The sequence below is a fragment of the Symphodus melops genome (genome assembly GCF_947650265.1).
Source record: "Symphodus melops genome assembly, chromosome: 22".
Lineage (NCBI taxonomy): Eukaryota > Metazoa > Chordata > Actinopteri > Labriformes > Labridae > Symphodus > Symphodus melops.
This window is the reverse complement of record NC_136712.1, coordinates 14,729,227-14,745,426: the sequence shown is the minus strand read 5'-3', so window position 1 is coordinate 14,745,426 and position 16,200 is coordinate 14,729,227. Positions and strand designations below refer to the sequence as shown.

Genomic DNA, 16,200 nt, shown 5'->3' with positions numbered 1-16,200 from the left:
CTCAAATACACACCAAGAGAATGTCACTGATCACTCCTGCGGGTTGGGGGGGGGGGGGGTGAGGGACGACTTAGCTCTCCGCCAGAGCTGCCAATCTCCACGACATAGACTTAACACACCTCCGACACACTGCCAAACACACACACACACACACGCTGCAAATCCTTTTACATGCCATGGCTAAACACAGACACCGTCAGTTTTGACTTCGAGGTCCCTCAGGCTGGGACAAGCAGGAAAACACACAAACACACGTATCACTTTTATCCTCCTGTTCCAATAATATAGTTGAGCTTCTCCATGGGAACCAAAAATACGGAACCACATAGATTTAGTACGTTATATCACTGGTCATTTAAGCATAAAAACAAAAAAAAAAATCATTGAAATGCTCAACAAATGTTAACGTCCTCATTTAAATTGTATATTTAAACTTATTGTCTAAGAATTACACACTTGCCCTCTCCTTATCTTAACACACACAGCTGTATTTTCTGTATTTTAAATAGCAGTTTGGCTAAATTGAATGCCAGTTTATTTTACCACGACCCCTCGCTGTTGACAGGCAAGCGTGTGTTGATTCATTAGTGCATCACTGGCATGAGAAATTAAGTGTGACCAGTGTGTCTCAAGACTGCTCAATGACTGTGTTAAATCTGTCAAATTCACATGAACACACACATAGACACACACAAACATAATCACACATTCAAAAGACAAAAAAAAGAGGGAAAGAGAGGGTTTGTGAAGGGAAATGAATTAGGAATAATGCCTGATGAAATATCTTTATAGTTTGTGTACATCTCGCCTGTTAATGAAATAATTAGTGTTTGTCCATTAACACATTCAAGAGAGAAGATGCTTGCCTCTGTCTGATGTCAAAACATTTTCTTTCCCCTTAAGGATTTGCAAAACAGAAAAATATAAGAAAGAGAGCGATTAGACATCTTTAGACGCCCTTCAGATTTAAAAAGCCTTATTATAATAAGTCATAATTGTAGATGTTTACTTGGGTTTAAAAGTTATTTTGTCTGTTTGCGTGCATCATTTAGGATTCTGTGTTGATTGGCTGACCTGACTGCACTGCCACAAAAATCCTTCCCATCAGGCATCTGAACTGAACTGCAGTCAGCCAATCAGAGTCCAGCATCAAGGTGAGAACTTCATATTGAATAAAGAAAAAAAAAAACCTTTTAGCTAAACGACATTCATTTGCAAACCATTATGAACAGCTCACGTTGTAAATAGAGAAAAAGGTTTCCCTTTGGATTCTGAACAAAACTAAATTTAAAAAGAGTGAATAATGTGACACCTTTCAGCTTTTTAAAACATGTGTGAGGCTTCTTTTTAAATTTTATTTTGTGTGTGTTCAGCTGCAGCAGGCAGGTAAAGCGTCTGGGGCCAAAGCCGAGCAGGCAGGCGAGGCGAGCAGGATGAAGAGGTCAGTGTGCAGCCGAGCACTTCTCCGCCGCCGTGTTAATTTACTATGACAAGATAAAGCTGTAATCTCGCCCCCTCCCTTTCTCCACTCACTCTCCCCCTGCTGCCTCACTTCCAAGTCAACCGCTCGCCAATGAGCCTTTTACTTCCCTCTATCACTTTACGACAATTGCCCTGAGAGAGTCGGACCCCCAACTCACTTCTCAACACTCCGTAAACCCCCCCCCCCCCCCCCTCCCATGAAGTAAATCTACCTCACCCTCCTTCCATTTCTCTCTCTAATTCTCTTCATCAACTCTTCTCTGACAGTCAGCAGCCACAAGATTCTTGCTGCACCCCCCCCCCCCAAACAAAAAAAACCTTAACATCTTACAACATGCTAGACATGCAGAGGGATAAGCCTGCCTCTCATTTCCGAGTATTTTGATCTCTTTGAAATACAGATAGTTCTGTTGAAATGTTTTATTTTGTATGCGTATGCACAAGGATAGACTGTATTTTAAATAGTGTAAAACAATAAGATCAAGAAATAAATTAACCAGGGATAATCTATTCACTGTCCTCAGTAGAAACAGATAGTCTGGGGTTTGTGTGTGTGAATGCGTGTGTGCGTGCCCATGTGTTCCACCATAGTCCCAGGACTTTGGTTTACAATCAGCACCTGCCACACATGAGTCAAGAACGGGAGGGGCCAGCAGGCTAATTACAAAATTAGCTGTCCATTACAGATCCTAAGCACTGTTTCATTGTTTTACAGCATGAAAGCATTTATCATGAGTTTGGGGCAAAGGTCGACAATCGTTATCAGAGCACGGCTGAGACAAGGTGTGTATTAAGGCTCCAGGTGAGCCTGGCCTGGCACAGAGACACAAAGTCAAAACACTTTTTTTCTCTTTTTTTTGAATTAATAGACTTTAACTTGATCTGCCTGATGGACAGTTTACATTTAAAATACTAAATAATGCACATCAGCAACTTCTCAAACCCTATGTAGTCAAGTCAATACAGAAATTTAAGGAACACATGCACCAAATGTATCGAATGTGGAATGAGTCACAAGTAGGAAAACAGATTCTTCTCAAAAATGTACACATAGATGTGTACTCAAACACACACGCGTCGACTACCGAGAGTTTACATTAAGTCCGTAAACTGTTGAGCTTGGACTAATATTTAACAGGAATCTCAGAGGATGCAGTTCATCTGTACCAACAGAACACACGCACAAAGGCTCTCACAAATAAAGAGCCATACATACAGCACCCTCACACAATGTCACACTTCCTCCTGAAGAAAATGAGTCACTGCAATGGCTCACATTTTGCAGTCACGCAACTGTGCATCAAATGGGCTCAAGGCAACGGCTGGTGGCGCACATAAAAGCAAAAACACGTGTGCACCCAAACAGTAGCCTTGAACCTTTTCCATTTTTGAAAAATAAATAAATAAAAATCCAGCTTCTAACACCAAACTGCTTTTCACTCAAAGAGAAAGTCAATTTCTGCCTCTTTAGAAATCTTACTCTTTTCAGGTTGCAAACCACCAACAAAAAAAAATATTTATATATTTTGTTTCCGCATTGTTATGTTTTGTGCAGTTTTTGTGTCTCGGTTTAAAAGGTGACTTTTAGTCACCATTAGAGCAGTCAACAACATACCGAAGTCAAAGAAGAGTTATCGAGATATGGACAGTAAATTCATTCATTTGTGTTTTTTCCTCGCAGAAAAACTGCTCTTTACTGGTGATTTTTAAAAGCAACACTGTCTAACCCCTTGCATGAATATTTTCTTTATATTTTTATCCATTCCAGGAGGAAGGAAGGTCATTCAAGTTCATCATCAGTGTGTCAAAAAATAACAACTCATCACAGGAGTGCAATTAGCCTAATGCTTATTTTAGTCATCGATTAAGAAGGTGTAAAGACAGGAAGACAACATCTACCTTCTGATTGTGTGATCGTTTTAGCTTTTTTTCTCTAAAAGCGCATTGAAAAATGAAGAGAAGATATTGACATTTTTAAAGTTTCGAAACAAAGACAAAAGTGAAGTCATTGTTTCTGTTAAGCCAAGTCCTGCCAGTGTTATACCAGGAGCCTGAGTCAGTGACCGAGGCCGTTCTCAAGTGCTTTCACCTGAGAGACTGAAGCAACTTTGGATTTAAAAACCACTAAATGTCCTTACCATGTTGGGGGGGCTGTCCAAGCTGCGGATGGGGGGCGAGCGAGGGGACACCTTGCCACAGTAGGAGGCCAGAGGGAGGTGGATGACACCGCCCAGTCCCTCGCTCTCCTCATCCTCCACTCGCTGTCTGCTGGTTGCCATGGTTATCTCTCCATCTGTCCCCCCATATGGAGAGGCTGGTCGCTTGGAAGACATCCTGGAAAAAAAAAAAAAAAAAAGGAGATAGAAAGACAGGGAGAGAAGGAAAAACAAGAGGAAGAGTGAGCAATATTCAAAAGATGATATAATAAGTGGACAACTGGAGCTTTGTAAAAGGTGGCAACAGGAAGTGTGGAGGATTCTGTGGCTGCAACTAGTAGCTGGAAACTCTTTGAAAGTCTGATCAAACTTGTAAAGGTGCTTTAGCTTGCTGTGTGGTTACTGAAAAAGAGAAAATGTATACGCAGGTATCTCAAGGGACTTCTTAGCAGGTACTCATTCAACTGTATTCAGCTCATCAAGCTGCACCAATTGCCTTTCTCTTGCTCTGGATTTTTTTTATTTCGTCGTACATTCAGTCGCAACACCTTACAATATCCCTTCAGTGGGTTTGTGAGCACAACAGCTCCTTGGCAGACCTTCAAACACACTCTCAGGACTTACTGTATGTTTACCACAGGGGCCATTCAACATTCACCTATCAAAAAGACGGGGCCATTACTGCAAATGGAGCCCGCTTGCACTGGTATTGTGGAGGAAATGACCATGTCTTGACAATAGGCTTTCACAGAGACACACAGTGGAAAAAAAAAAAAAGTGAAAAAAAGGGAGCTGGAGAGTGAGAGCAGTATGCACCGTGGTAATAATATGTTGTTTTTTTTTTAGTTTTTTTTTTATGAAAACCTCTGGACAATAGAGGATCTGGAGGGAAAAAGCTAGCAACACGAGGGCCCCACTGTTTGCATTTGTTACCGTGGCTTTGTTCCCTTGAAAAGAAGGAAAAGATATAAAGCCACATCTATTAGGTGAACTCTGTCTCTCACAAGGTAAATTTGCCTCCATGTACTTCAGCTGAATAGGGGTGCAGTGACTATGCAGCAATAATAGAATTTAATGTTGTTCTTAGCAGCGCCTGAGTGCTTTTAGATGCACTTGTCAGCCTTGAAGCCAGTGCAACTATGACCCCGGGTAATAGGCTGATAACGTTCAGTTGCACAGAGGCAACACATGACAGGGATGGAGGCGTGGATGGAGGGACTGTGAAACTTGAAGGGAGGGGTGTGTGTGGAAGTGTGTGTGTGTGTGTGTGTGTCAGGGAGAAACAAGGAAAATGCAACAGGCGTCTGATTCTGAGTCCGAAACATCAAAATCTCCATCATCACGTCTTCCTCTTCTTTCCAAACCATGTCTGTCTCTGATTTCTCGTCTTCCTCTCCTTCCTTTTCCTCCTAAATTCTTCCCCTCGTTCGCTGCTTGTCTCCGGTAAACTGATTATACTCCTGACTCTATTGGATTTCCTCTGGACTGTACATCTGGCATTGTTCCCGGTAACAGACCCGCCACTAATTCATTGCTTATTTACCTTATGACAGAGGCAAAGCAAACAGTATTGAGAGCTGCTCAGGGGTTGAGAGAAGCACCATGCTAAGAAACACAACATGTACACGGCCTTATCACATCAAGACGAAGGTTAAACTCAAATCAAATCAACTCCTCTCCTGGGATACCATGAAAAAAAGTAACTCTTTTTCTGAGCGATGTAATGATAGTACACATAACTTTCAGTATGTTATTGTCTTCACGTGTGCTTGTGAGTTTTATCAGGCTGGATTGGACTTTTTAAGGTCGATACACCAACATGGATTTCCACGGGAACCACTTTATTTACAGATGAATCTCAAAATGCCTTCGTCACCACTTCAGAAGGATGAAGTTCTCTCTATTCAAACTGAGTCTGCAAATGATTCGATCAAATTCTCGTGCTTTTTTTTTTTTTTTTTTGTCAACATCTATCAAAGTAGGAGTCACTTCTCTCCTTTACTGTGGCTGTGAACAAGTCAGTGTCAATCAATGTTTTCATGGTGGATGACAGTGTGTATCTCCAGCTGATTTCTTTATCTCTTTCTCCTGGACATTCTATCTTCCTGGGCTTGCTCAGCAAAACCTGAGGCCATAAATGAGCTGCTGGGACTATTTGTTTGGATGACAAAAAGACTTTAGAGATTAAAGTAAACACTGCTATCATTGAATCCAAAAGATATCAAAATAACTTGTGATAGAGTTTATGGGTCTTACGATAGAATGAATTGGAAGAAAACTGTGAGTACGTGTGTGTGTGTTTTACACAATGTACAATGCAAGTGGCAGGCCCAGCTGTACAAACTACAAGGCTTCGAGCCACGCGGCGCGCGCACACACACACACACATATACACACACACACACACATACACACATGTGCACATTCACAGAACAGAGGCCCTCACACTGCAGGTCTGTCTTCATCACTGCCTGTTTACTTTACCTCCTTTCACTCTCTCACACTGAGGTCTTTTGTTTTACACACACACACACACACACACACCTCCCCTTGTGCTCTGTGCACACCTCTGACCAGCAATGACCCTTCACACACACCTGGGTCAGCTTTGAATCCTGTCACATCACAAACGGTGAACTTTGGATGAGCTACAGAAACATCTCTGTCTTTCCTAGTTAAAAGTGATTTTCCTCCTTTATTGACCCGTCATTTAAATACAGAAGCCATAATGACATATTTGGATGGTGAGACGAGAACAGTTAATTATTAACAGACAAAACAAGACAGTTATCCAAAAACTCAGTGAGCCAGAGAGCACTCCTCTCTTGTTAAGAACATAACAAACATTTCATCATACTTTAAGCTGTTTTTTTTCTTTTCTTTTGCTCTTCTCCAGTCTTCCCCTTCTTCACACCCCGTCCCCCTCACTCTGCTCCTCCCTCAGAGGTGGCTGAAAGGAAAGGCCGTTCACAGCTCCTCTCCAGCTATAAAATCCCTCTCTCCCTCCCGTTTGCCTTTGAAGTTGAATTACTACACAATTGGGCACGGCGGGTGTGCAGGTTATGCCGGCTACTTCATTTAAAGTTTGGCAGGGCTGTCACGCCGGCAGAGACCTGAAGGAGACCTGGAGGAAGCCGCTTGAAAGCGTGGAGCGATGAGAGGATTAAAAAAAAGAAAAAAAAGATGAGGTTTCATTAAGTCGACAAATTGGCAGCGCCGTCCAGGTCATAATTAGAGGATATTTGCATAATTCTGCTCCTTCCAACAATACCAAAAATCAAACATCTCACACCAAAACACGACCATTAACATAATTTGCACACACATGCTTCGAGGCTTTTCCGCAAAGAAGCCCAAAACTGCAATCTGAAATGACATAACACCGCTGCAATAATATTGCAGGGTTTTCTACATTCAAATAAGTAAAACTCAAATCTAATGGTTGTCATTTTGAACCTCAACATTTTTTTTTTTGCGGGAACCAAACACGCGTGCACCCGGTGAGCGCGCTAAGCTGAGATTAGAGCGCCACTTCCCCTTGGCTTTTTGATGATTAGCGGCTCCTCAGTTAAGTCCCTCTCATATCACATATGTCCACTGCTGCTAAGTCACTAATCGGACAGCGCCGTGCGTCCATTAACGGGCCGAATAATCGCCATCAGCGGTGGTTAACCGTCTCCTGGCCCTCACTTGCTGTAATCAACGCGTCCATTTCATGCTGGCACGACAGCCGCAGCAAGTTAACGCACACGCAAGCGTGTTTAAATACAGGCAGCGGGCTTAGAATCAAGCGAGAGGCTGAACACTCAAACACACGCACACACACACAAATCAAATAAATTAAGCAAAATGGGGGCAACGATATGTTTCAGCTTCATTGAAGAGAGGGAAAGATAAAGCAGCCATCGCAGAAATGTCACAGACAATCACACACACACACACACACATACACACGCCTGACTTCCACACTCTGTGTGTCTGGCTGCTAACATTATCATGGTGCTAAATGCTCTTGTTAACTCCTCTACTCAGAACAAGCTTTCAGGGAGCGTGGGAGCCTCCTCTGGAGAATTCCACAGTAAACTCTGTGTGTGTGTGTGTGTGTGTGTGCGTGTGTGTTTCTTTGTAAGTGTACATGCACGCGCTAGTATGTGCTCAGCTTCTTTCTAAATTACGAGCCATTATTTCAACCGCTACACAAACATGCTACACACTCAGTCAAATCCATCGTCTGCAGTTAAAATAAGCACGGCGGCTAATTCCAAAGTGCTGTCAAGAGTCAAAGTGACATTTGTGTTTTGGTTTTTTTTTTCTTTTTCCCTGCCATCTTGTGACTGCTGAGAACTGTCTGCCTGTCACTCAGGTGCAGGTCTATTTGCGTGGAAATGTAAGCTATCTTTGAAATTGTTCTCTGAGGGAATGGAAGGGCATATCAAAATAGTTGAGTGGAATGTGCCTTTTAGATAAGGCGCCCAGGGCGTTTTGCCTCCGAGGAGCCGACCGCAACATTTACATCCGAATGACACCTCAGGCGGGAATTTAAACAAATGTTTCCCCCTGTGTCGCGCTATCACTCGCTTTATTGCCATTGCTTTTTTCCCTCTTTTGCTCTCCCGCTGCATTTCCTTTTCCTTGTGTCAGCTTTCAAAATGATTTCTCTTTTTTCTCTCTGCCTCTATCGCTCTGTCACACACTCTTGAACTTATTTTAACATCGTCTGTCCTGCTGCTCCCTTTTCCCTCCCTGCCCCGTCCCTCTCTCTCTCTCTCTCTCTCTCTCTCGCCCGCCCGCCTGGTGTTGTCTTACTTACTGTTCCCTCTTTACACAATCAGCTGTTTGTAAGAATGTCGCTCCATCCCTCCCCTCTCTCTCTCTCCCTCCTCCTCTCCCTTGATCTCCATGCAGACTCTTAAGGATATTGCCTAATATCTATTTATAGGCTGTCCTTTTGAACAGTGGGAAGACTGGGGCAGCAACTGAGAGGACTGGCTGAGATGGATGGAGAAAGGTTAGCAGGGAGAGGACCTGGCGGAGTGAAGAAATTATATCCATCACCTTCTGTGTGACTCTGTTACTTTTAGGTATCTGCAACTTTAAAAGCTTTGGTTTCGTTTAAAAAAAAAAAAAAAAAAAAAAAGCATTTGTCCAGAATCCATGAGCAAATTCATCATTTTAAAAACTTTTTTTTTTTTTTTTGCATTCATTGTAACTTCTCCTTGACAGAAATAATTCAATGCTTCTTTGATTCAATGTCGAAACTGTACAAGTCTTGCTGGATTGTCCCTGATGACTTTCTCAACAGAGGTAAACAGTGTGCAGCAGGGAGAAGATGTGAACACAGCTCCTGCCTGTATGTGCTAACGCACTAATATGGAGACACACCCTTACAGACACACACACACACACACACACAAAGGCACAGACTCACACTCCGCCTCACGCACACAAAGCATCCTCTGTGAGGTGCCCTAAATCGGCGGCCGACAGCCCAAACCGTGTTTCCTGTCCAGCTTAACCACAAAAGGCAATAACACACAACCTAATGTCACTGCTGTTAATCACACACACACACACATGCACATACACACACGCACATACACAGGAGAAAATTTCACGAACTGTGTGTATGAGTCTGTATAGCATGAGCAAAGAGGGTGGGCGCAAAACACGTAGACTAACTCATGTGGCCTCTGGGACTGCTTCTCTCTCTCTCCCCCCTTCTCTTCCTTTCTGTCTGTCTTCCTCTCTTGTCCATTCATCCGAGCCAAAGATTTAGTCACCAGTGAGGCATGGCTCCACATAATGTTACTTTTCTCGTCATATTTTCAGCTTTCCCCCCCCGTCTTTAAACCTTATTTATGTCTTAGCACTGAGTCACCAGGCTATGTGATCGCCGTTGACTTTTTAGCATGGGGGAGCGGATGGAAGAAAGATTAAGGCCAGAGAGGGAATAAAAGAAAAAGTGAAGGGGGGGAAAAAAAGTTTGTTGTGCTTATCTATCTAACTATATATCTGTTTCAAGTGTGCCTCACCAGTTAAAGGCAAAGAGCGATGACGACTCGTGGGAAAGTCTTCTGTGTGGCTACAGCAAAAAGGGAAGAAACAAGGCGGGAGACGGAGAGAGTGGGGTGGGGGCAGACAGCTCGAGGAAAAGTGCATCCGGTGGACAGCGGCCCCGCTCCCCTGGTGTTTTTCAAAAGGGGAGACACTGCATAATGTTTATTGAGCGAGGGACAGTGTTTTTCCATTGTTGTGCCAGGCTGCTATTTGTGGTGCATTTGTTAAGCAATCCATAAAGGAGTCACAACATTTGTCTCACTGTCAGCGACTTGGCCTGCCCCTGTAAACCAGACACACACACACACACCTACAAACACACACACACACACACACACACTTAAACACAATTGCGAGCTCATTCTCTCACATAAATGACGACACACAAACCTTCACACACACACACACACACTCCAAACTGGGCTCTTTCTTGTGCCCCGTATTTCAAAACTCGCCACCTTGTCCCAAATGGTCTCTGCCTTTTTCCTCTAACCTCCTCTTTTTTTTTTAAAGTCCTCACATTCTCCTCTCTCTCTCCCCCTCTGTCTCTCTCTCTCTCTCTCTCTCTCTCTCTCTCTCTACCTTTGCATCGCTATCATCTTTTTCTCCCTCTCCTGCACTACCTGGAGGGACAGAGGTTTCATTGTCGTGCTCTGGGAGGGAGCTCTAAGCCTCTAACACTGTCTCCTATTGTGGAATGGAAGGACAATAAATAGTGTATGTGTTTCGGTGTCTTTGTGTGCGTGTGTGTGTGCTAAATGTGATATTACCAAAAAAAGAGAAGAGGGAGAGACAGAGAGAGTGTGAGCAACATAGAAGGATTAGCGTAAAACAAGCTTCTTGGATTGATGGATGAAGAAAAGACATGAGGACAAGATGAAAGAACAAGACATGTCAGCTTTGAAAGTTCAATCTTGGATGAACACACACACACACACACACACACACACACTCTGCTGGAGTTGACAGTGCGATACTGCCATCTGACCCTTGACCCTCTCCTCTGACCTTACGTCATGAGACCAGACTCTCGTTAGCAAAGAGGGACACCTCGCTTTACGTTTTACACAAACTCAAAAACTTCCCGGTCTCTTTAAACACTCTTCACCCAAAATAAAATGAACAACGCCGAAAAGAAATGAAGCCTCACACTGGCTCCCTCTTTCATCTATCGGCTATCGGAGAGGGTCAGACGATTGCGTCGGAGTGGGAGGTCATAGTTCTAGCGATGAGATGGGTGGGTGGGAGTGTGCTGAGAGAGGGGAGGAAATGGTAAAGAGATGGGGGGTTGGTGGTGGGGAGCGGGTAGCACTCTCTTCTGGTATTTTGCTGTCTGTCTATCGTTCTTTCTTTTCTTTCTTTTTGCCCCCCCCCCCCCCCCTCCCCTTCCCCTCTCGCTCCGTGGATGGAGACACAGTTATCAAGGCTCTCTGGGGACAGACAATATGGCCCAGACAATGGCCCCCAGTCTGAGGAGGTGGTGGAAGAGAGCGAGAGCGAGAGAGAGAGAGAGAGAGAGAGAGAGAGAGAGAGAGAGAGAGAGAGGGGCAGAATAGCGCATTAGTTTGCAGAGCACGGACACTCTACTCAATTACTGCTCTCTCTCTCTTCCTCTCTCTCCTTCACAGACATACACATTCGCTTGTTCCTCTCTCTCTCTCACACACACACCACCTTTATCTCACTCTTTTAAATGGAACACATAAACGTACTGGGAGGAACAGTAAGCTCTTAGATTTTATGAAAGTTTTCTTTTTAAATCAGTTCCAAGAATATCATCTCTTTGAAGAAAACCCCATCCATACTGCTATCAGGACAAAACACGGGCTGATAATAAGAAAAAACAAAACAAAACAAAAAATGAATGCAGCAACTTTTGGTTTTCGGTAAGAAAAGCCCTGTTAACAAATGCAGCTTTTTAAGGTAATTTGCACTTTTAAGTTTGTATTCGGGAAAAGCAGCATCAGAACAAAATGCGAAAAGTTTGAAAAGTTGAAGCACTTATTCTGAATAATCTCACGACGTATTTTATGGTACTGGATTTCGTATGACTGGTGCATCTTTGTGGATGCTGCATCTTTCTGTTGGAGACAGACGTAAAGACATTTTCAAAGTGACTTTATTCGAGCAGAATATATCAGATGTGAAGAATACACTATTATATATTTTTTTGTAAATTGTACTTGTTGTAATTAAAGCAGTCAAATTAATATATAATTTTTTTCTCTGAACTGTATTGGAGGAGATTCAAATGATGAGGAAAGTAACTTCACTTTCAACTCTTAAAAATGAATGGTTCTCATAATAAGAGAAGAAAAACCCTCTTTGTCTTAATTAAATTAAGTAAAATCCTTCCGGCTGCTGCCGCCGTCCTTGTTTCTGTGCGCGACGCAACTCATGTCAGATTGCATCTGAGTGCGTCTTGCTTAAACGGTTCAAAGTGTTGACACATCCACCGTGGACCGTCTCCCCCCGCTTCAAACACACTCACACACAAACACCCCAATAAACGCAGGGGACAAATGGAGGGGTGTGAAAATCCACCGCTGCCTTCCTCTCCTCCTCCCTCCTCCTTCACCAATTCAACCCCCCCAACATCACCCCCCCCCAACCCAAATTCTCTGGTACTCTCACTTTTCTGTGACCTGACTTCTTCTTCTTTCACTTCTTCTGTCCATCGGTGAGGAATGTGTCAGTTTGACCACACCACTTCTTTCCCTTCATGTCTACATCGAGTCACTTCGAATGTCTCTTCTCTCTGCCTTCTCCAAAGTGCCATGGCTGCTTTGGCTTTCACCGTTTCTCTCTCTGTGCATATTTCTGTTCTGTTTGTGCGAACAGATGAGGCCGTGTTAGCGAAGGCAGTCTGTTTCCACTATTTTCAGCTTCGGCTGCTTAATTCTGATACAAAGCCGAGCGCTCAAAGAATGCCCCCCCCCCCCTCCCAAAAAAAAGAAAAAAATTAGTTTGAATCACAAAAAGCATATTAGATTAAAAAAAATTGGATAATAAAATAAGATAGATCAAAGAATATTCTCGCTTTGGCAAAGCATGAAGTACATTTTTAACAGCTAAAGGAAAAGAGAGACATAAATCATATCACAAGACTCTTTGCTGGCCGAGATGAAATGAGAATTATAAAATATATTTGAAACCTTCTTTATAGAAAACTCTTATTAAGCATTAAAAGGTTAACTTGAATTTCAGTAACAATGTCTCACATCTAAAAAGTACTGACAAACTTGCTTCTAGAAACTCTGACAAGCTGGTTTATTATTGACATTTTGCATTCAAAAGTGACCCAAAGTGAATTTTAAAATGAGGAGAGGAGGAAGGTGAAGAAGGGTGAGAAGTGTTAAAAGCGAAAAAAAAACAAAAAAAAAGAAGAGGAAGTTTGATGAGAAGATGAAGAAGAGGCATGGGTGAAAGAGGCGAGCGGACACTTACAGAGACGCAGGAACGGAGAGCATCGCGACCACTGAGGCTGGAGCGCACACACACTGGCAACTCACACACACTCCGCTCCGCCGAGAGACTACCGCTCAACACACACACTTCAAACACACACACACACACACACACACACACACACACAACGGAACGGAAGATACCCCTCTCTCGCTTACACACACACACTTGTACACACACACACACAAGTATATACACACACACGGCCAGAGCCCCAGTGATGGAGTGCATTACTGGAAAGCAAGAGTTTTAAGCGCTCTCCTTCTAAGTCATTGTAATCCCTGCATTTATCTCCATACATTCTGCTTTTCTGTGTAATCCTTTAAATTTTTAATTCCTCCTAGCTGTTGTTATCTTTTTTTTTCTCTCTCCTCAACCACTTTACCGGATTGAAAGGTTTATTAAAAACACATTTCTGTCTCAACTAAATGTGCTCTTAATTCAAGGGGCCCCTGAAATCCCCCCAATCACCCTCCACAACCCCACCGACCCCGGTTTATCTCGGAACAAAAGATTAGTTTCATCGGGCAAAACAGTGTGCCACTGTAATGCAATAAAAGTCAAGAAGGGAAAGAGAGCGAGGCGCACGCGTGTGTGTGTGTGTTTGCGTGTGTGTGTGTGTCCGTATTAAAACGCTGGGTATTATAACATAATCTGTCTCTCACAGCATTAGCATCAAACAACCATTATTCCACAGGCACAAGCCACTTGTGTTGACAGTGTCGGGAAAGGGCAAGGTTAGAAGGTTTGCACCTCTGAATGAAGCAGGGCCCGCACAAACATCACACGGGCACAGTGAGATTAACATTAGCATAAGGATAAGAAAAAAACACAACAACACCATGCAGATTGACAATAGGATCACAGAGAGTTTGCATGTTTTTTTTTTTTTTTAATTTGGATTAAGTGAAAAATAAATCGTAAATAAATGCACTTTAAGGAAAAGGAGGCCAAGCAATAGGGCAGGGCGTAAACAACCTTAAATACAGACGGACACATTTATTTATTTAGCACTTTTTTAAATGAGTAAAAATTAAGAGTCACTTCACGAGTTGGACTTGTTGATCACACCTTCATACTCATATAAATAGCTGATAGGGGAAAGCAGAAGTTGATGAAGTTGTGGTGATGAGAGGAGATGACATGATGAGAGGACTTTGACACATACACACATCTCTTCCATCTCCTCTTCTCTCCTTCACAGACACACAGCAGCAAACACACTTCCACACAGTTTGAAGCAGTTTGCCTGTAGAGGTTTTCGGTTAAATCAACAACAACTTCAGTCGGAAGCGAGTGAGGAGAGTCAGTTCTGTTTTCTCCTGGGACAAACATGCGTGAACACACGCTGACAAAACACAAATATAATGTCTGCTTTGCCCTGGCTTTGCATATGGTATCTCTAACAAAAACATAGAAGTCAATCATCAACTCTCTTTTTGCCATCTCTGACGCTGTCACAGACACACTCTCACACACACACACACACAAGTCTCAAACTCAGCCTACTCGCTGAGGCAGTTCACATGCTCCACACACAAACACACTGGAGTCTTCTCTTCACACACATGACTTTTAACTTTCTTCTCCTCTTTCATCAGCACCTTCCTCTTCTTTTTCTCTGTCCCGCTCTATCCTGTCCCCACTCTTAATCATCTCTACGTGAATGTGTGTGTGCTTGTGTGTGTGTGAGAGTGTGTGTGCGTGTGTGAGTGAGAAAGCGTCACGTACCTGTTACACTCCTGAGGTAGCTCAGGCTCAGTGAGCATGCTGGAGTAAGGGTCCGTCTCTCTCGACAACAACAACATAAAACAGTCCCACAATGCTCAGATGAACAAGGTTAGTCTCCCAAAAACAAGACAGGATACAAGTGATCCTTCAACCTCTCTCTCACACACACACACACTACTGATTCTCTCTCTTTCTCTCTCTCTCTCTCTGTTCCTCTCTGTCTCTCTACTCACACACTTTCAGCCGAACACCCTCCCTAACTCTCTCTCTCTCTGACTCTGTCCCTCCTCTTCTCCCTCCCTCGCTGTAAGCTGTGAGATCTAGGCTCAGCTCTTAAAGGGCCAGCAGCAGAGCTGTACTCCCTCGCGCTCAGTGTGTGTGTGTGTGTGTGTGTGTGTGTGTGTGTGTGTGTGTGAGAGAGAGCAAAGGGGAGGGGCCATTTGACCAGAGGGCTCATCACTCCCTGAGTGTAAATGTTCAACAGTGCTGTCCCCTCCTTGAGTCTGTCTCTCTCTCTTTTTCTCCAACACACTCACACACAGTCGGTTTTCACACACTCAGAGAACAGTCACAGATCATGTAGACACACTTCACAGTGATAAGACCACTACAAGCCCTTACACACTTTATTATGTGCCACCAAGGGTTTTAATCAGTACGAGGTCAACTACAATGAACCGTATGACACGTCAACAAACACGTGTTGTTTTCTGTTTAATCTTCATCCTCCTGTGAGGAGGCTTGAAAAATGTCATTCTCTACTCCAAAGTAAATCCTCATTTTGTCCCAATTGATAAAAGTCTGTGTTTGTGCGCTCTTTGCACTGCCTTTAACGTGCCATTTAGTTATATGATTGATTTTAAGTGTTTTAAATTGCTCAAGCTTGGGATGAATATTGTATTTACATAAAATAGTTAGAATTACTGCCTTGCCTTTCCAGCTTTTGAGTGAAGCTGCAGTTTAAACTATGACTTTCCCACAGTTTGACATCGTACTTAGGACAGGGCAGGAGCCATATTTGCATATTGAAATAGCTTAATTAAACAACAGAGGTTACATGACAGTTAGAGTCGAGGGTAGAGTGAGGGGGAGAGGTCCTTTGGGATGATTCTCACACTGACAGACAAAAGAAAAGAAACAACAACATGTAACACACTGCTGAAAGACAGTACGGCAGGAATGAGACCGATGTTAGGTCACAGTGAACTTTAACTACCAAAATCTAATCAGTGGATCGTTCAGTCCAAGAGGACGTTTGTGCCAAATTCAAATCCCAGCCATTCCTGGGATAACAAATTCACAGGAA

The 16,200-nt window shown here is 43.2% G+C and overlaps 1 protein-coding gene across 8 annotated transcripts in view; it reads right to left on the bottom strand.

Annotated features, from left to right (window-relative positions):
* The window catches only part of sox5 (SRY-box transcription factor 5), an 84,269-nt gene extending 69,107 nt beyond the window's left edge, over positions 1-15,162 (bottom strand). For 5 of the 8 annotated variants that reach the window (XM_079335189.1, XM_079335190.1, XM_079335191.1 and 2 more), the window contains exons 1-2: positions 14,895-15,162; positions 3,621-3,816 (exon numbers count right to left, since the gene is read on the bottom strand). In XM_079335189.1, coding sequence (XP_079191315.1) covers positions 3,621-3,816; positions 14,895-14,971 — 273 coding nt within the window. In that variant the 5' untranslated portion in view covers positions 14,972-15,162. Of the gene's footprint in view, positions 1-3,620; positions 3,817-13,142; positions 13,263-14,894 lie in introns of those variants that run through there. The other 3 variants (XM_079335193.1, XM_079335195.1, XM_079335188.1) reach the window with 3 other exon arrangements.
* Positions 15,163-16,200: the final 1,038 nt, after the last annotated feature.